Source organism: Dromiciops gliroides, chromosome 1, assembly GCF_019393635.1.
Source record: "Dromiciops gliroides isolate mDroGli1 chromosome 1, mDroGli1.pri, whole genome shotgun sequence".
NCBI lineage: Eukaryota > Metazoa > Chordata > Mammalia > Microbiotheria > Microbiotheriidae > Dromiciops > Dromiciops gliroides.
The window spans coordinates 627860425-627882524 of record NC_057861.1 but is presented as its reverse complement, the minus strand read 5'-3'; the positions used below and the strand labels follow the sequence as shown (position 1 = coordinate 627882524).

The 22100-nt window shown below is 37.8% G+C and overlaps 1 protein-coding gene across 1 annotated transcript in view; it reads left to right on the top strand.

The window, feature by feature from the left end:
* Window positions 1–350: 350 nt before the first annotated feature.
* The window catches only part of LMF1 (lipase maturation factor 1), a 710851-nt gene continuing 689101 nt past the window's right edge, over window positions 351–22100 (top strand). The window contains 1 exon segment of the mRNA XM_043976446.1: window positions 351–589. Coding sequence (XP_043832381.1) covers window positions 379–589 — 211 coding nt within the window. The 5' untranslated portion in view covers window positions 351–378.

The window sequence follows — 22100 nt, the reverse complement described above, 5'->3', positions numbered from 1 at the left end:
TATTGCCCCACATTTCCAGCTGGGTCCTCTTCTAATCCTAACTCTCAGTACTCGCCAAAAGCGTTTGGACTCTGACGAAGCGAGGCCTTGAATGCCAGTTCTGCTTGCAATAAACCTTTAGGGTAACGCCGGCTTTTCTGAAATCAAGGCCCGCCCTGGAGGTGAGAGACATAGAGAGGACAGGGAGCAGAAAGGACTCCGGCTCCTCTCTTTCTGGCTTCGAGCTCCGGCACAGAGTCTTTGGGCGGGGCAAAAGCGAAGAGTGGGCAGGGCCTGGGAGAAGCGAGTCGGTAGGGGGCGTGTCCATGCCCGCCTCCGCGGCTTCCAGTCTCTTCGTTTTCCCGCGGTGGGCAAGCTGGCGGGCGTCCGTGCGTGCGCATGCGCCTCAAGAGCTTCCTCTCAGTTTCCCCGCATGTTATGGCTGCGCCCATGGAATCTCTGAGGAAGAGAAGAGGAGGGGGCGATGCTCCCCAGCCCGAACCCTTGAAGGTTCCCGGACAGGAGCCTCCGACCTGTCCGCCCCGTCTCCTGCCGGGCACCTTCTGGCTGACCAGGATAGTGCTCCTGAGGGCCCTGGCTTTCATTTACTGTGAGTCCTAAGCCGGGCTGAAGGGACCCGGAGCCGCGTAGTCCCCGCGTCGTCCCCGCCCTCTGAGGCCGCGATCTCCGCAGCCCTCTCCGCCCCGCCCCGCCGGTGGCTCCTCCCCTTCCATCCCCGGCTTTATTGCCCCCCACCCTCCCAGCCTTGGGATAGGTGAAGAAGACGGTCCCCATGCCCCAAGTGTCACCCGTGGGATAGTCAACCCCCTGCCCCGCCATGTCCCCCACTCGCCCGAGGACACGGATCCCTGACTCCCCGCTCTCCGGCCGGGCGGGTCACTACCGCTCAGGCACGAGGCCTCAGTGTTCCTAGCTGTAAAATGGGAGGGTGGGAGATGGGCTTAGATTCTAAGCCTTAGAAGATGCTCTCGAAGACCCTTTCCAGCGATAGCATTCTATGTGGGTGGAATACTGGGTTCTAGAAGAGGGATTCTTCACCTTTTTGGTGAAGCCTTTGGCAGAAGATCTCCTTTAAATGCGAAAAATGAAACTCATACTATTAGAAAGGGAACCAGTTATACTGAAATATGTAGTAGTAATGATAATAAATTAAAAGACCTCGGTTAGGAATTCTTGCCCTAATTCCAATTTTTTTACCCCTCTTACAGATGGGAAAATTGAAGTTGAGAAAGTATCTCAGACCTTAGATATTTTGTTCCTTCCCTCCCCGTCCCCTTTTATAGATGAAGAATTTGATGATAAAGTACTTAAGACTCCTGGGGGAAAAGGAACTTGGGGAGAAAATTTCAGAAAATGAATGTGGTCTTCTTGGAAGGGTATGCATTTCTGGGGATAAACCGGCCACATTTTTATTCCTCAACTCATTATATCAGGCTGGAAGGGCCAAAGTACCCCACTTAGAGGGGCTCCCTTCTCAGGACTTGGGCACCACTACTCCTTTACCTTCAAAAGATAGGTCTCCAGATTTGACAGTATTGCAAATGGGAAGGGGTCTCTTCTCCTCCTAACTTATGTCCCTCTGATACTTATATCTGTTTTGCTAGCTGTTGCCACAGAAACTCAGAATGTTTGCTAGAACTTTTACTGATATCTATATTTTCTGTTTGTAGGAGTTGGGATAATTTTTTTTAGAGATAGAAAATCTGAGAGGTTCAGGGGGTTGAAGTGACTGACCCAGGACATCCACGATGCATAATAGTGAATCAAAGCTTTGTTCTAATGGTTACCAGAGCAATGTTTCTCACCACTTTGTTTTACCCAAACCTATATATTTCATAAATAGTGTTTCTAAACAGTTGTTTCCATATGAGAGATTCCAGCAATATGTGGGTCTCTGGTGCTCTGAGATACTGTTGCAAGTATTTCATGTGTAATCACATTAAAACAATGTTAAAACCACCTTCCCACCAAAGTGATCTTTCTAGTTAAACATTTATTTCTGGACTAAATTCTATGGTTGTGTAACCTGGGATTTTAGGTAGATGAATCTGAATTCTGTAATATGTATTTAACAACTACAGTTGTAATTTATTAAATGATGCCTGTTTCACCAATTACCAAAAGTAATTACAAAGTTACTGTCATTGCTACCAAAATAAATCACTTATCATTCACAGTTTTTTTTGCCTTGTGGCAAAGTTGATGTCTGCCACCTAAGTAGAGGCCAAAAGGTGATCCAAGGTTTTTAAAATGTTTTTGATACAGAATAGCCTGAAACCAGAAGGCAAATTGCACAAGTTACACAATTGTGATACACAACTTTGTGAAACAAAAGAAAAAGACATCATAAGACAACAAAACATTCAATATTGTAACTTAAGACTGTTTCCTAAGTGAATAAAACACTTGAAGACTACTTAGGTTCATAGTTTTTTACTTGGAAAGTAGCTTAGAAATCATGCAATCTAATGCCCCACAGATTATAGATAAAGAAGCTGAGGCCCAAGAAAAATGAAAAGATTTGTCATTGTTTACAAAATTAGTAAGGGATAGAGTGGGGTCTCCAATCCAAGTCTTCTAGCAACAATTTTAGTCCTTTTCCCTCCTGTCACTAACTCCTTCAATACTAAACTGACATCATACATTTGTGAATGTGGGCATGGGTTTAAAACCCAGAACTTCAAAGAACCCATGATATTTTACCTTACTCTCTCATTTCCCTGATGGGTTCCTTTGTTCTTTTTCAATGCTACTGCATTTTATTTAGACTTCCCATAGCACATCTTTCATTATTTTTGTTTACATAATGTAACATAATGAGTTAAGGAAAGAACCAGAGACTTGGAGTATGGGTGTCTTTTACTGGCTCAAATGATGTTAAAGTAATTCTTTTTGACTTTGTTGAGTTGTTGAAACTAATGTTTAAATACCTTGGTGCTGAGGATACAAAGATGAAAATGGAAAGTTTGATTTTTGTCTCTGTCTCCTTAGTGCCTAGTTTCATAACTGGCACATGGGTGCTCATTAAATACTTGTTGATTGAATAAGTAAAAGAACTTCACAAGATAACCTGTCTGGAAATAATCCATATACTTTACAGAGCTATGAGAAGCTTGTAGGATCATAGATAAGAGAATTGGTGGGGCCTTGGTCCAATTCTTTTATTCCACACATGAGGAAATTAAGGCAGAGGGGTTAAGTAACTCGCCCAAGATCATACAGACTGCAAGTGTCAGAGCTAGGATTTGATCCCTACTTGCAACCCAGCATTCTTTCTACTACACATGTTGTCTCTCAAATAAAAAAATGGTCATGAAAAAACTTAGAAAAGAATAAAGCACTGTACAAATGTAAGGATATTGGAACTGAAAGAATCTTAGTGATCCTTCCAATTATAAATCTTTGATCTTATTATCATCTGAATTGATCTCTTCTTTTCAGAATTTCAAACAGGCCTGGGGGGAAGGTCACTATTACATAGTAGATTAGTAAATCAGATAGTGAATGGCAGAACCAGGACTCAAACCCAGGTTTTCTCACTTCTTCCACATTATCATTATTGATTATACTTGTAAAAAAATGAAAATATAAAACAATCTCAATTATAGTGTCTATTCCAGAGCTTCTTAAATTTTTTCTACTTGCAACGACTTTTCACTTGGGAAATGTTTACACAACTCCAGGGTATATGGTATATAAAAAAAGGTATACAAATCAAACATTTACTGCTAAATTTTTCACGACCCCCACATTCAGTTACACAACCTCATATGGGGTCGAGACCCACAGTTTAAGAAACTTTGTTCTATTCCTCAAAAACTATTTTCTATTTTCTAATCATACTCTCATAGATTTACAGCTGGAAGGGACCTCAGAGATCATTTAATTTTACAAATGAAGAAACTGAAACTCAGGAAGGTAGTGATTTGTCCAAAGCAATGAAGGTTAGTAAGTTGCAAAACTAAGATTTCACTTGAATTATTCTCACTCCAAATTCAGGGCACTTTCTACTTGTCCTTTTTAATACATTGTAATGTTTTTTTCCTCCCTGCTTTCTTGATTGTGTCCCCACTTTGCTATTCCACTCTTATCTTTTTCATCCGTTTATTTGAGCATTCCGTTTTATGTGTGTGTGTTTGTGTGTATGTGTGTGTATATTCACATATATATGTGAATGGATCAGGGATATAGATATGTGAGATTACCAAGTCTTGATTTGATTCTGCAATAATCTCATAATTGGACTCTGTACTTCAAGGTTTCCCTCCCTGTTACTATCCTGCTCAGTAAACTTCACTGGCTCCCTACCACTATTAACTTCTCTGTTTGGCATTTAAAGCCTGCCACAATCTGGTTCCAATCTCCTTTTCTAGTCTTTTTATACATTAGCCTCCTTCATGAAGTCTTCATGAAGTTCAGCCACTGAGTCTTTAAAGTTCCTCACCCAGAACATACAGCTTTTTCCTCTTTCCACATGTTATCCTCCATGCTTGGAAGGCTCATCCTTCTTCCTCATCTCTAAAGCAACATGAAGCTGTTCTTGATCTTGATCCTTAGGTTCCAGATGTCCTCATTCACCCAAATGCATACAAGTGGCAAAACTGAAAAGCACCACTTAAATGCCCATTGTTACTATTGCTCTTCTCTTTATCATTACTAGAAGTGGCCACCTTTAGTCATAGTGACTCCAAGAAGTACCATCAAACTCTGGAAGAGTGGCAGCTGGGGAATGGGAAGCGGCAGGAGATTGATAGGAGTTTGTTGGGAGACAGACAGACAGACAGTGGTGGCAGCTTATGTAGGACCTCTAGGGCCCATGTTCTCAGTCTGCACAAAAGTAGGAACTTCCTTCTGAGTTAGCTGGACTTTTTTGTTCATAAAACATTTGTTTCTCCCCATCATTAAATTCTTCTTCAGGAATGTTAATTATGCCTTTTTCAAATTTTGTTGATGATTTTCTTGAATACTAAGCTAAGGGTAATTGATTCTGATAGTCATTTACTATGGTTTTTCCTTTAATGTGATTTTCAAGTAACAGAAGCATCATGTGTACCCTGTAATTCAGTGGTTGGACTTAATGAGTCTTCTCATTCTGTTGTGGTAGGAGTTGGGAGGGGGAGAAGGAGTAGCTTAGATTATTTCATCAGCCCATGTGAAGTCATGACTTTTCACTTTAGGGATTTGGTTGGAATCTAGGTTTGATCAACTGACTAAACACTCAACAGTGCCAATGACAAGCTTGTGGTAGCAGAATGTCAGGAAAAGTCCTTTCTCATCACAGAACTCCAAAATTTCTTGACTGTTTTGGTGTCATGGGCCTCCCATTCTTTGCCACTCCTCCCTATTACTTGACCCAAAACTGGTTTGGAAGAGGACTTCTATTTATATTGAAAAAACATTAATAATGTTCACAGAAATTTTATATTTAATTCATACTTGGGAAGTAATTAAAGGCAGACTTGTTGACATTTTTGTTTCCCCTCCCCTTAAAGAGGAAAAGACGCTTCAGGAGATATTATGCTATTGTAATCCTAGCTGCAGATTTTGGTGCTGTGTAATAATTCCACCCCTAGACTGAGTTTACTTCAGGTCTAGTACTGGTGGTGACAATAGATATTTTTTCATTCCTTCAGTTTTTTTCTTGTACAGATTGTTAATCAGATCACTTTAGTGTAACCACTTAAAGATGGTCTGTGACAATTTAAGACTTGTGTGATTAGCACAACATCATTACCAAAGATAAGCATCTGGGGTACCTCTTCATTTATAGAGAATTTTTCTTCCATGGTGAAGTGTAGAAAAAATAAACTTTTTTGGGGGGTCTTAACTGACTTCATGAAATAGGAATTTTTGAAGGACACAACTGAACTGGACATTCTTTTCTCTTCCTTCTCCCTCCACAAGCACCTACATCGATTTTTCTACCTTTCTAAACTCTTTGAGTTGTGATTTTAATTTTTAAAAAGGTTTATGTACACTTAGTTTGTTGCTAATTATTTGTACTTATGAGGGAAGTGAGTGGCAAGAAAATCCAAAACAGATTACTATGGGCAATTAAAGAACAAAACAAAAACAAGTTTCATTTCTGTTACACCTATAAAAGATAGTTGAATATCAGTAGTCTTTTTGTGCTGATTTAAAATATGACTTCAGATTCTTACCATTTTATAATTTTTAAAAATTAAATAAAATTTTGCTTGTTTAACTCATCTAAAATGCATGTGCTATTGTATTTAACTACAAAAATCCCCTCCTCTATGTCTAATGGTAGTCAGCCAACATGTTTGTTTTCCACTTGCCCTGGTATTACTTTTTCATTGTGGAGATTTCATAATGGAAGCATTCTACAACCTCATTAGTGATAGTACCTACGTTTTCCATTAAGATGTCTAAATGTGAACACAAGAAATGAATCTTTCATTCTGTGTTTTATCCTATAAATTTGTAGTTTTTTAAAAAGGCATTGCTATTTCTTGGTAATTTTTTTGCCCCAGTATTTTGGTCACTCTATTTTATTTATCCATCCATTTATTTATTTACTTATCTAACTATCTATCTATCCATTCATTCATTCATTCATTTGTCCACCTATTTATTTGTTTGTTTCCTTATCTATCTGTTTGTGCATCCTTTCATTTATTCATTCATTCACTTACTCATTCATTTATTTATCTACTCATTCATTCATTCATTCATCCATTTATTTATTTATTTTTGCGGGGCAGTGAGGGTTAAGTGACTTGCCCAGGGTCACACAGCTAGTAAGTAAGTGTCAAGTGTGTGAGGCCGGATTTGAACTCAGGTTCTCTTGAATCCAGGGCTGATACTTTGGGCAGCTAGGTGGTGCAGTGGATAAAGCACCGGCCCTGGATTCAGGAGAACCTGAGCTCAAATGCAGTCTCAGATCCTTGACATGTACTAGCTGTGTGACCCTGGGCACCCACTAAAAAAAAAAAAGTTCGTTGTAGCTTCTGGAATGTTAGTCAACTATTCTTCAAAATGTTTTTCTTTTATCACAAAACATCCCCCCACCTCCCTATTTGAGAACCCTCAGGTATTCTATTTTTGAGTCAGTGACTCTTGGAAATTTATTTTTTAGGCAAATCTGTCCCTTTTTGATTTGTCACCTTGAAAAGTCCTTCATTAAAACAAGTTTATTGCATAATGATACTATCTTTTTTCTGGACTAGCTTACCACATTTTTTTTTTTTTTTTTAGTGAGGCAGTTGGGGTTAAGTGACTTGCCCAGGGTCACACAGCTAGTAAGTGTCAAGTGTCTGAGGCCGGATTTGAACTCAGGTATTCCTGACTCCAGGGCCAGTGCTCTATCCACTGTGCCACCTAGCTGTCCCTGATATGTTTTTTAAGCAAAAATAGCAATTTATTTAAGTGATCTTTTTGTTCTCTCCAGATTATAGGAACTGCAAGCTACATATGATAAGATCATATGTCCAACTTCTCATTAGTCTCAGAGGAGTCATACAGCACAATTGAAGGGTTCAAGCCTTATTCTTTTTTTTCTTGTGGGGCAATGGGGGTCAAGTGACTTGCCCAGGGTCATACAGCTAGTAAGTGTCAAGTGTCTGAGGCCAGATTTGAATTCAGGTCCTCCTGACTCCAGGGCTGGTGCTTTATCCACTGTGCCATCTAGCTGCCCCATAAGCCTTATTCTTGATCACCTATTTTATAATCAAAATGAAGTTATAAAGTTCATGAATTAGAGGAATAAAACTTTGTCTCTGAAATTTAAATTAGCTACCCACATATATAACAAAACTATTAAGATGATTGATGCACTTATAAACCATACTAAGAATTTGAGTAATGTATACCAATATCAACAAAGTACAAAACACTTGAGAAAATAAGATTAGAAATGATAATGATATTTACCGAGTGAAATCTGGCACACAATTGACCGAACAATTTGCTACATGTTGAGAGTTTTATTGCATAATGGAACATATGTGAACATATTACATCCTGTCCATTACATTCAACACATAAGCTGGAAATTCATTCAGCATGTAAAAACAAGTCAAATAGTGACTTCTTACTACCTCCACTTGATTTTATTCAAACCACCTTTTTGACTAACTCATATTGTATGATTTGTATCAAAATTCATGTACCGTTCATGGGCAGATGATTTAAAAAAATACCATTTGTATTTTTGAATTCATCCAAAAATGTACATATAAAATGCCAATAAATTTCCATATGATGTGTCTATGTAATTCTTTTAATTCAAGGCCCCATTTAAAGTCAGTTAATAATTTCTATACAAGTATATAATGTATTTTTTCTGAGAAAATAAGTATTACACAAATTATATAATCTCATAGTTTCTTAGGAGTCACCATGAGGAGTATCTCTGTTTTATAGAAGAGGAAACTGAAGTGTATCAGAAAAATGTGAGTCAATTAAGGTCCTTCAGAGTTAACACTGAAAACATATCAGGTTCTTATTTCTAATGTAGTTCTCTGTAGTATCTTCTAATGTAGTAAGTACATCACCTGTCACATAATCTGTAGATTGCTTCACTAGTATCAAGAACTCAGTGGCTATCTAGGCTTCCAAGCCATACCTGAGTAATAACATCCTTTGTAACATAACCAACAAATGGCTATGCCACTGGCACTAACTCAACATTTGTGTAAGAATTTAAACTGCCCATCAGAGACTTAGGTTAGTTTGTGTTGTAGGGATTTATTTAAATAAGAATGTCATGGAATGCCCCATTCTGTATTTCCAAAGCATACTTTGATTTCCCCCTTTCTGGGGGTAGAAGATGGCAGTGACTGGGCTGTTATTCCTTCTCTCTCTCTGTCTCTCTCTGTCTGTCTCTGTCTCTCTTTCACACACACACACACACACACACACACACACACACACACACACACACTCTCTGTCTCTGTCTCTCAGAGCTAGTATTACATATGTTACAATAAGATATTTGCATTTTAGGAATATGATGCTCTTTTAGGAGTTCAGGATAAAAGTTACTTTTCCTGGTAACTGAGGATGGGAAGTAGTCACATCCCAAAATGGAAATGTAAAAATTAGCTTACTTTAAGTGACATCTTAGCTTCTTTCCCACCAGGCACGTTACACAAAAGACACTCGGGTAGCAAACAAACACTTATCAAAGCAAGAAATATAACTGTAAAGTGAAGTTAGGGGAGGGAGAGGGAGAATTGTACAGATTGGATTAGGTAATAGAACATATGAGAGACAGGAAGTTCTTTGACTTCTTGAATGAGATGAAAACTCAGCCAAGGAAAGATCAGTATTACCTGAGTAGTTTGTTCTTAGCCTTTGGGGATGTAGAAACTAGAAATCAAGGAATGTGGTGGGGTTAGCATTCCCCATGTGCCTTGAGCTCTGGAGAGGTTGCCTATATATCATTCAGTATCCATGCTTTGTATCTCCCTGCTATCTCTTAGACTCAGTTTGAAATGTCATTCTTCATATCTGCATTGTAAGGTATGTGTATGTGTATGTATATGCATATGTTTGCTACCTCCCCCATTTTTCCCTCCACTGTAAAAGCTCTTCCTTGTCCATGTCTCTTACATGAGAAAGGTTTTCCCATTCTGCCTTGCATTCTTCCTTCTCTCAGTATATCCCTCTTTCTCAACTATTCATTTTCTTCGAGGTCATCCCAACATAATTGACTCAACTCATGTACTTTGTCTATGTAGACTGCTTCTAACTGCTCCAAAAATGATAAAGTTCTTTGGAATTACATGCATCATCTTCCCACATAAGATTATAAACAGTTTTACTTTATTGAGTCTCTTCTTTTTTTATGTTTACCTTTTTAGTGCTTCTCTTGAGTCTTGTGTTTGAATGTCAAATTTTTTATTCAGCTCTGATCTTCTCATCAGGAATGGCTGAAAGTCCTCTATTTCATTAATATCCATTTTACCCTGAAGCATTATACTCAGTTTTGCTGTGTAGGTTATTCTTGTTTGTTATCCTACCTCCTCTGCCTTCTACAATGTCATATTTCAAGCTCTCTGTTCCTTTTATGTGGAAGCTGCTGAATCTTGTGTAATACTGACTATGGTTCTACAACATTTGAATAATTTTTTTCTGGCTGCTTGTAATATTTTCTCCTTGACATGGTAGCTCTGGAATTTGACTGTAATATTCCTAGGAATTTTCATTTTGGGATCTCTTTAAGGAAGTGATCAGTGGATTCTTTCAATTTCTCTTTTATCCTCTGGATCTAAGATAGTGGGGGGTAGTTTTCCTTTATAATTTCTTGAAATAGTATGTCTAGGCTCCTTTTTTGATCATGGCTTTCAGGAAGTCCAATAATTCTTAAATTATCTCTCTTCAATCTTGTTTTTCCAGGTCAGTTGTATTTTCATTGAGAAATTTCATTTTTTTCTTCTTTCTTTCACCCATCCCCCATTCTTTTGACTTTGTTTTATTGTTTCTTTTTTTCTCATGGAGTCATCAGTGTCCACTTGCCCAGTTCTAATATTTAAGAATTATTATTTTTTTTTAGAGAACTTTTATATCTCTTTTTCTATTTGGCCAATTCTACTTTTAAGAAGGTTTTTTTTTTCCTTCAGTGATTTTTTTGCACCTTTTTTTTTTTTTTTTTACCATTTGGCTAATTCAGTTTGTTAAGGCATTATTTTTTTTAGTATTTTTGCTGCCTCTTTCATCAAACTGTCAATTCTCTTTTCATAATTTTCTTCTATTGTTCATTTATTTTCCCAATTTTTCCTCTACCACTCTTATGTTTTTCTTTAACTTTTCCAGGAATTCTTGTTGGGTTTGGGTCCAATTAGCATTTTTCTTTGGGATTTTGGTTGTAGGTACTTTCACATTGTTGTCTTCTTCTGAATTAGTGTCTTGGTTGGTCTTCCCTGCCACCATAGTAGCTTTTAATGGTCAAGTTCTATTTTTGTTGTTTGCTCATTTTTCTATCCTATTTCTTGATTTGAACTTTATGTTAAAGAAGGGCTCTGCTCACTTAGGGGTGGGGAGGCAATTTCCCAGGCTTAAAGCTTTTTCATGTTGCTGTTTTCAGAGATGGTTCTGGGGGGTCTGCAAATTTTCAGTGCTTCCAAGGTGGTGTGATCTGGGGAGAGGTGTGGTCACTACTTTCTGGGGTTTTGCCTTGGAAGGGCCCTAGATCCCCTACAGCTATAAATACTAGTGTTCTTCTTGGCCCTGGAACTGGGACCAGGGTCCCTGACCCTTGTGACTGAACACAAGTGCTCCAGTCTGCCCTGGAATTGTGACCCAGGACTGAGTATGGGCAATAGAGTTAGCAATCAGAGCAAGCTGCATCTAGTGCTAGTAAAGGTTCCCCTGTAATCTCTTTCTGACCAGTTGTCTGACCCCTTTGCTGTTACTGGATTAAGAGCTTCTGAAGTTGTTACTGATGTTGCTATCACAATTGCCTTCAAGGGTCATGGACAGGTACTGCTGCTGTGTATATCTGAGACTAGCCCCAACCCCAGTGTCACAGATCTTTTCTGCCAACCTCTTAAGTCATCTTAGGTTGAAAAAATATCTCGGCATGACCTTTTGTTGGCTCTACTTCTCTAAAACTTAATTTGAGGCATTATTCTAAAGTTGTTTGGAGGGGAATGTTGAGAAATTTTGTCGGGGTTGCTGCCTCTAATCCACCATCTTAGCCCCCCTATATGCATCATTCTACAGCTGTATCCCTTTCCCCTCTTTATCAATATGTGTTTACTTATCTTTTATCTGTAACAAGGCTGGTTATTGGAATTCTCTTGAGTTTGGCAATGTTTTGGTGTTGCTTATCATTTATGTCAATGGAGTCATTGTATAGTTTGTCTTTTGATTCTACTCTCTTTGCTCTCTGTTATTCACATAAGTGAACCCTTCCCTCTCTGGATAATAGGAACCACTTCCTGTCATTTTACCATATTCTCCCCACCCATTAAAGATTTTTTAGTTTGAACCCCCTAGACTATCTTTTTATTGATAAAGGTTGTTGTGAGGATAAAATTAAATATCTGTGAAGTACTTTGCAAACCTTAAAACACTATTTAAGTAGTAGCTATTATTATTGTTATTGTTATACTACATCTCAAACTATTCCAACCTTATTTTTCTAACACAAAATTGAAGATAGAATAATTTCTTATTTCTGAATTTTTTTGTAATCATTTCTACTTCAGTCAGCAACCTTATATTGGTGAAAATGAAGTCTTGTGTATTAGTTTCCCTCATTAATTTCTCTACCTTTTTTTCTTAATAAAAGTATTTTATTATTTTCCAGTTACATATAAGGATAGTTTTCAACATTTGTTTTCACAGGATTTTTAGTTTCAAATTTTTCTCCTATGCTCCCTTCCCTCCTTCCTCCCCAAGACAGAAAGCTATCTGATAAAGGTTTAATGTGCAGTCACATTAAACATATTTCTGCATTAGTCATATTGTGAAAGAAGAATCAGAGCACAAGGGAAAAAACCTCAAAAAAGAAGAGAAAAAACAGCCCAAAAGTAGAAATAGTATGGTTCAATTTGAATTCATAACCCACAGTTCTTTTTTCTGGATGTCGAGAACATTTTCTATCATAAAGTTCTTTAAAATTGTTTTGGATTGTCGCATTGCTAAAAAGAGCCAAGTCTTTCACCATTGTTCATCATACAATGTTGGTGTTACTGTGTACAATGGTCTCCTGGTTCTGCTCCTCTCAGTCAGCATCAGTTCATTTGAACTCAGGTCCTCCTGAATCCAAGGCTGATGCTTTATCCACTGTGCTCCCTAGCTGTTCCCTAAACTCTTATTTTGATCATGGTTTTCAGGTAGTCCAATGATTTTCAAATTATCTCTCCTGGATCTATTTTCCAGGTCAGCTGTTTTTCCAAGGAGCTACTTCATATTGCCCTCTATTTTTTTTTTATTCATTTGGATTTGCTTTACTGTGTTTTGGTTTCTCATAAAGTCACTGGCTTCCATTTGTTCAATCCTAATTCTTAGACAATTCTTTTCTTTCTTTAAATTAATTAATTAATTATTTTAGTGAGGCAATTGGGGTTAAGTGACTTGCCCAGGGTCACACAACTAGTAAGTATTAAGTGTCTGAGGCCGGATTTGAACTCAGGTACTCCTGACTCCAGGGCCGGTGCTCTATCCACTGCGCCACCTAGCTGCCCCAACAATTTTTTTCTTTAGAGAACTTTTGTATCTCCTTTTCCATTTGGCTTTTCAAGCTGTCGACTTTTTTCTCATGACTCTCCTGCATTGCTCTCATTTCTCTTTCCATTCTTTCTTCTGCCTCTCTAAATCTTCCTTCTCTCTCTCCTACTTTCTCTTCAAAGTCTCTTTTGAGCACTTCCATGGCCTGAGACCAATTCATATTTTTCTTGGAAGCTTTGAATGTTGGAGCTTTGACTTTGTTATTATCTTCTTCTGAGGGTGTATTCTTGTCTACCCCTCCCCCAAAGAAGCTCTCTATGGTCTGCTGTTTTCTTTGCCTACTCATCTCGACCTAGAAGCAGATGTCTGATTGAAATCTGATTCTCTATGGCCAGAAGCTTGGCGTGCCTGTGTCCCTTCCCCACTGTGCTACCACCACTCAATTTGACCTACTGGTTCAGAACCAAGGTGCTTTGCCCCAGTTCCAGCAGAGACTGCCTCCACTTCACCCTGGCTAACCACCAAACTCCCTCACAGGTCTGTGATCCAAGCCTCAGAAGAAGCCACTGGCACCAAAAATCCGATGCCCTGGAGGTGTGGTCTCTTCTGGACTGGGTATGCACTGGGCCCTGAGCTCCTCTCAGCTCGCATAGCAGGTGATCCCAGTTGCCATCTTTGGCTGGAAAATGGTCTCTCTCTGTTCTTATGTGGGTTTGGCTGCTCCAGAAGTTGTCTTATGGCATTATTTTGGAGTGAGTGGACGGGTTTATCGGTGATGGGGGGGGTAGTCATAGCCTTTCCTCCACCATCTTGGTTCCACCCCTCAATTCCTCTACCTTTTAAAGAATGACATTATCATTAAGCCAAATCAAGACATTTTTATTTATTCTCCTAAGAGACAAGAGACAGAAATAGGGAGATAGAAGAGATCTGGTTAGTTGAAGTCTATCAGACTCTAATTAGATATATTTCCATAGGTTTGTTCCATCTCTGGCCAAAAAGTTTTTCTTATATTTTAAGCTGTCAGAAACCCAAAGCCCATTCTCAGAACCTTTTTCTTGACTAACTGTCCACTTCCTAAAACTTCCTTTCTTTTCTGTAGCCCTTGCTTTTTGATCAGCAGCAATAATAAAAATGTTACTTAAGGTCCCCAAAGTCTTTAATTTCTGCCTTAGATTTGATAATCTTTAGCAATGCATTCTAGAGGCTGCTGGTGGTGCAGGGGAGTATGGGACCTGTAGCTAGGAAGATGTGAGTGAGATTTTTCCCAAACACTTAGAGATAAGTGCTTCAACTTCAAATGATCATTTCTTAGACTAAAAGAATGTGATTCAATGTTCTTTACCTATTTTTTAGTAACTGAAATCAATAGTAATAAAACAAATAGGAATAGATATTATGTAATTTGTTTTTATGTATTTGTTCCTTCATCATAACAAGTTCATTTGCAAAGCAATTAAATAGTCAAACGAGGTACTAAAAATAGTGACTTCTAAGATGAAAGAACCAATCAGTATTAGAGATTGCTTGACCTTGATAATTTGGTGAAGATACTGAGTAAATCTCTAAGTTGGCTAGCTGCCAGACAATTCTGACTGCAGACACATGACTTGTTTGAGTATGACTACATCCCAATGTTTTATATCTATCCAATTTAGATCATCTTCTGTACCATTTGGATTATGCTCAAAAGACACTATAGGAGGTGTTTGTCTAAAAATAGTAGGGTATATAAGCATTTAAGCCTTATCGTGGTATGAAAGCCTGCCCTGGGTACTTCTCGGTGTCTTTGCAGGCTTACCCCTGCCAGAGACCGACTTTATTGTGAAATAGGCCCTCTCTCAATAAACCTATTTTCTACAGCTTGGAGACTCGTTTTTCTTTTCTTTTTTGGACTTAGAAATTTTTGCAACAAAGACCTGAGTTCAAATATGGCCTGAGACATCTTTGTGAACCTGGGCAACTCCGTGAACCTCTGCTTGCCTCAGTTTCCTTATCTGTAAAATTGTGATAATAATTAACATCTGCTTCCAAGGGTTATGGGAATTTTCCTTTGCAAACTTTAAAGCATGATATAAATTCTAGTTGTTATTGTTATTATTAATAATTGCAGTATCATTGATGCCTACATGAGTCACAAGAAATGTTATAGTAGTCTAGTTTTTGACCAATCTCAAGAGTTTTATCATGTGCTGGAATATGCCTTCAGTTGATTTTAACTTTTTTAGTTAAATTGTTCTCTGGAAAAGTTGGACACCAAGGCTATTGGCATGAATGACAAAGAAGTGAGGAACTTGCTTCCAGAGGGTATGGAGAGCAGGGGATTTTTAAAAATTGTTATTGTCAGGATAGCTAGGTGGCGCAGTGGATAGAGCACTGACCCTGGAGTCAGGAGGACCTGAGTTCAAATCCAGCCTCAGACACTTGACACGCACTAGCTGTGTGACCCTGGGCAAGTCACTTAACCCCAATTGCCTCCAAAAAAAAAAAAAAGAAAGAAAGAAAAAGAAAATATGTTATTGTCAGGTGAAGAAATAGCTGTCTCTGTAACCCTTATCAGGGCATCACCATCAACTACTACTATTACTCTTTTCTTCCATGGACTCTTACTGGATGACATTTTACCTTGTGGTGCAAGTGAATCTACCTTGTAATTCTTTGGAGGACAAGTAGTTGCTATTCTTCAGAAGAAGAATGTGTCACATTCTTCCACCCTCTCCTGACACAGGTCATGATTCTTCATTGCTTCTTGAGATAATTTTTCTTTCTTTGCTTTTTACAAAGAATCCCTTCTTCTATTTTCCAAAAAAGAACACTTCATTTTCCCTGATAACCTAGAATGTAGAAGCTGTTTTTGAGCCCCTCCAACTTCGTTTCTAAGAGGGAAACCAGGCTCTGAGTGTTAAAGGACAATTACTTGAGGAAGACAAAGGTGCTTTCTGTGCTAATTACTGAAAAATTCTCCCCTGCTCTATTTACCATCAGGTAGCAAACTCCTCACTCCTTTGTCATTCTTGCCAGTAGCCCTTGTAGCCAACTTTTCTGGAGAACTATTTGACTAAAAAGTTTAATATGTTTGACACAAATGTGTTGTTTTGTCTGCATTTTGCTTTCTAAAGGAAAGAATTGTTCCTTTCCTCAGTTTTCTATAGTACTTATTTAGAGTCCTGTACAGAACAGGATTTTCCCCCTTACTGCCTAGCCTAGTGTCATTTCTCCCTATCTTTTTTCCTTCTGTGTCATGCTTAACACCTTATCTCAGATGATGTCAAATTATACTCATTGTGGAAAATTAGTCATTCCTTGACAAATGGGCAAACACAACTGCTCAGCTATTGAATGTGGTGGGTACTTATGTTGTCTAGAAAGTTGAGAAAACATACCTCATTGGGCTGATGGTTTTATTTTTCCCTTTTCGTCTATAATGAACATTGTTACAAGAGAAGGAAGTAGAAAGAACACAGGAATATTGAAAAGTAATTTGCCTTTGTTTGCTAAGTGTAAGTACTCCACAGTCACCTGCAACTCTTCCTTGGGAACTAAAGGGCTTGTCCTAAGGTGTCCCTGTTTTTGTTTCCCTAAATGTTCACTTTTGCTGGTCATTGATGTTTATACAAATAGATATTAGCCACAAAGTGGTTAAAATGGTTACGCTTACATTGATTATTTGGACTTCACTGGGCAGAAATAGCAAAACTATAGCTACAAATGTGCTAATAGAGCACATCACCTTTAGTATATGTTTTGGAGAATCACAAAAAAGGGTTGAGTCTATTCTAGAATTTAATTTTTATCTAGAAATCCTTGCTATGCTCCTTCAAATAAAAGTTATATTGTGATGGTAAGCTCTAATTTTGTTAACTTTTTAGAATTTACCTAATGATATCAATCCATTTTGCGAGTAGTATGTTCTTCTTTATAGTGGTACCATGCCCTTACTTTTTCCATTAGTAGCTCTCAAGGTCAGTTTGCTAGGTCTGAAACAAAAATAATCTCCATTATTTGGAATTTTGATTATAGTTTTCATTTGAGTTCTAGTGGAAGCAGAACAGAGAAAACAGACCATCGGGGATGAATTTCCTCTTTACTATTCTTAACCCATTCTTTCCTCTTTTGCTTTAGTCTGAGAGAGCAGAGGCTCTTCTTTTTGCCAAGGCTAACTTTCCGTACCTGTTGCCTTAGATCTTATGTCTGCTTGTCTTTTCTGGGAGTTTGCCCCGAAGGACATCTTTCTCTCATTTTTAATCTCTGATCATGTACTAGTTCCTTACCTACTGGCTATAAACATGTCCAAGTCTTCCCTATTCTTAAGTATCCTTCAATTTGTTCCTTCATTCCCTTCAGCAATCTTATCTTATTTATATCTCTCCTCCATTTCATAGCCAGACTCCTATTTGCTCTTGCTTTGACTTCATCTTTCACTCCCTTCTTCACCTGTCATAGACTGCTTTCTGCTGGACTAAAATAGCTGTTTCCAAGGTAAAATTTCCCTTAGTTGAGAAGTCTGATGGCATTTTCTCAGCCATCTTCTTTACTGATCTCTATGAAGCTTTTGACCCTGGTGACCATCCCCCTTCTCCTGACTATTTTTTCTTTCATTGATGTCTATAACTGTTCTGTCCTGGTTCTCCTTCCTTTCTGACTATTCTATTATCCATCTCTCACCCCACAAATGTAGGTGTTACATTTGATAATATTTTTAGACTACCCATGTTTGGTATATTCATTTCATGAAGACTTAGAATTTCTTTTCATCTAGGGAAATAATTTTTCTTTCTGATAGAAATTCTTATAGAATTTTTCTTCTTAAGAAGTATATGCTATTTTAAATTAAAGATTACATTGACTTTTATAATTGATTTTTTTTTTTTAGTAAGGCAATTGGGGTTAAGTGACTTGCCCAGGGTCACACAGCTAGTAAGTGTTAAGTGTCTGAGGCCGGATTTGAACTCAGGTACTCCTGAATCCAGGGCTGGTGCTCTATCCACTGCACCATCTAGCTGCCCCTTTATATTGACTTTTAAAATAATTTGTTTTCAAGGAATAGTTAAATTGCATTCACACATACATTCAATTGCTGTATATTATAATCTCATTTTGGAGACAGTTCTGAGGTCATAGAGCCCTGGGTTTGAAGTGAAAAGATCTGGTTTTGAGTATAATCTCTGACACTTAACTAGTTATGTGATTTCCTCTCTCAGGTTTCCCCATTTATAAAATGGAGATAATAATACTCAGACACTGGCTACCCAACAGGGTTGTTGTAGGAATAAGATAAGAAAATGTATGACAAGCATTGTGTAAACTGTAAAGTTGTATATAATTAATTGCTGTTATTATTTTGCAGTATAAAAAGCTTTTTTTGGTTGTTTTGTCAAAATGCAATTAGAATTCATTACTCAAAAGGAAAATTATACAGTAGAATTCCTTAGAACTCCTTAGAAGAATAGTAGGAGGATTTGAATTGATAAATCTGAAGGAAATTTTTTTCTTTAACCAATCACTAATGATGGACTTATGCTTTTATTTTATTTATTTGTTTGCTTCCTCAAAGCGGGCACAGATCTCTTTTGGTCAGGTATCACCCCTCTCTTGGTCAGTCCCTTTGTGTATCTAAAAGCATGAAGCTACAAGTTGACTGATCAGGATTAAGAATGCATTTAATGCTCATGGAATGGACTCATGCTAACTGTCCCAAGGGAATTTTATACCAGTTAGATAATGAAATTAACAGGGGTTTAAATGTTTGTAATCTTTATCATTTTGTGGTTGTATATTGCTGTTCAGTTTGCTTTTTTCTTTTTGTTAGAAATATTCATAATTCTTACATTTGATCATTTATCATGATCTTTCTACTCTTATAAATATTTTTCTCTCCCCTTCACAAAATGTATATTTTATTCTTAAATAAATAGAATGTATTCTCTTGACATAGAAATATTTGGAAAATAGTTTTCCAGGGCAGAGGGACAATTGATATATGACTTTATGCCATAAAAATACACATACATCCTCAAAACTAGTTTGGTTTTCTTATGAATGCTTTATACCTGTACTTAATTTCTTTTTGTGGTTTGGTCTAATGTTTAGGTTGAGACATAATAGGGAAAAAATGTGACCAGAAAGTTTTATATTTCACATCTTTGAGTCTTTACAGAGCATGAAGAATGGGATTCTCTCTCCTCAGTACCATGACAGGCTGTGGCTGGATTGGAAAATGGGAATAAGGTGACAGAGCAAAAAATATAGACCAAATAACTGCTGCTTTGTGATTTTGGAGGGTAATGTTTCTACTACTAGGGGTTATTAGTAACATATGGAGTAAGAGATTACATGTTCTGTTTGTTTCTATGTGATTAGAAAAAAGATGATGATGAGGCACTTTTGCAGGTGAGAATAAATCCAGTTAATAATTTACAAGACCCACATTTAAAAGATTAGCTTCCATGAGGTCAAGGGAAAAAACCTCAGTCTTAGACAATCTGCAAGCAGGGTTGATTTTTAAAGAAGTTTATGATTTATGAGTTACTGGGTATATGTGCTATATAAGTGTTGTTAAATCCAGTTTATAGATAAGGTAACTAAAGACTGAGATTAGCTCAGTTTATCAGATTTTCCATAAGAAATCTCGTCTCATTTTATCATTCACTCTTTTTTTTCATATAAATATTTTATTGTTTTCCAGTTACATTTAGAGATAATTTTCAACATTTGTTTTTATAAGATTTCTAGTTTCAAATTTTTCTCCATCTCTCCCCTCCCTCCCCCCTCCCAAGACAGCAAGTAATCTGATATAGGTTATATATATACAATCACATTAAACATATTTCTGCATTAGTCATGTAATGAGAGAAGAATCAGAGCAAAAAGGAAAAACCTCAAAAAAGAAAAACAACAACAAAAACAATAGAAATAGTATGGTTTGATCTGCATCCAGATTCAACAGTTCTTTTTTTTTCTGGATTTGGAGAGCATTTTCCATGATGAGGCCTTTGGAACTATCTTGGACCATTCTATTGCTGAGAAGAATCAAGTCTATCACAGTTGATCAACACACAGTGTTGTTGATACTGTGTACAATGTTCTCCTGGTTCTGCTCATCTCACTCAGCATCAGTTCATGCAAGTCCTTTCAGGTGTCTCTGAAATCTGCCTGCTCATCATTTCTTATAGCACAATAGTATTCCATTACATTCATATACCACAACTTGTTCAGCCATTCCCCAATTGATGGGCAACCCCTCAATTTCCAATTCCTTGTCACCACAAAAAGAGCAGCTATAAATATTTTGGTACATCTGGGTCTTTTTCCCTTTTTATGATCTCTTTGGGAAAAAGACCCCAAAGTGGTATTACTGGGTCAAAGGGTATGCATGGCTTTATAGCCCTTTGGGCATGATTCCAAATTGCTTTCCAGAACCCCTCATTCATTTTTTTTTTCAGGGCAATGAGGGTTAAGTGACTTGCCCAGGGTCACACAGCTAGTAAGTGTCAAGTGTCTTGAGGCCAGATTTGAAATCAGGTCCTCCTGAATCCAGTGCTGGTGCTTTATCTACTGAGCCACCTAGCTACCCCCATTCTTTAAGATTCAAATTGCTGCTTTAGGTTTTACTTGACTAAAATATGAAAAGCTTTAAGACAGATTTACATGAAGTTATGATTAGCAAGTATAATTTAAGCTACTCCTGTAAATACCGTCTGTATATAAATTGCATATGCCTATGCAGTACACATATATACTGCCTCATACTCAAAATACTCAAATGGATCTACAGTCTCATTGATTTGGAAGTTCTTGCCAATGATGAAGATGTAATCTATTCATGCATGCCCCTCCTGTGTATGATTCTTGTCCATGTCCTTCCATAGTTTCACAGCATGTGTTCACTCCAACATGCTACAAGCCTTCCTTGATTTCTCTTGACATTGGGAGAATACCATGGTAACACAGAATCATAATTTTAGAGCTGAAAGGGACCTTAGAGGTCATTGAACCCATTCTCATTTTACTGATGTCACATGGCTTGTTTGAAACAGGGTCAGGGTGCAGGACTTCCTGATTCCAAGTCTAGTCTTCTACAATATCATGCTACTGTACTCAACCAGGGGAATCACTCTTCCTGACCTTCTGCCATCCCTTTTTATGGCTACATGTCCAGCCCATCTCTTCTTCCTGTCTAACAGTTCTTTGATGATGTATTTTACTCCCATTTCTCAGAGTTCATGATTGGTTAATATGTTACAGCTTGCCCATATTCACTGTGTATATGTCCATCACTTTCTGGAATACTCATTTTTAATTCTTTGGAAGGGGTCGTATCCCATGTCTTGATGCCATATAAAAATAATGGTAGAATGTTAGTACTGCAAAATTAGGCCTTTAATTTTATGGGGAATTTGGGGTCAGTAAAGGAGTTTTGCAATTTCATGAAGGAAATCTAGTTTGCTCTCCTCCATTTTATCTCTGAGACTAATTCACTATCTATTTTTATTATTTGTTCCAAATGTACATATTGTGAATAAGTTTTATGGGGTATCTATTTATTGTTTTTGTTTTTGTTTTTTTGCAAGGCAATTGGGGGTTAAGTGACTTGCCCAGGGTCACACAGGTAGGAAGTGTCAAATGTCTGGGGCCAGATTTGAACTCAGATCCGCCTGACTCCAGGGCCAGTGCTCTATCCACTGCACCACCTAGCTGCCCCAGGGGTGTCTATTTAAATGTATGTTAAAATCTTGGCAATAGACATGCTTCATCCACTTAGTATTTCCTATATGGATGGACAGACTAGTCTCCTTTGAGTGAGTAAAGATTTTTGTCAGAAGTGATTCTGTTTGTTTGTTTTTTTTATAGTGAGGCAATTGGGGTTAAGTGACTTGCCCAGGGTCACACAGCTAGTAAGTGTTAAGTGTCTGAGGCTGGATTTGAACTCAGGTCCTCCTGACTCCATGGCCGGTGCTCTA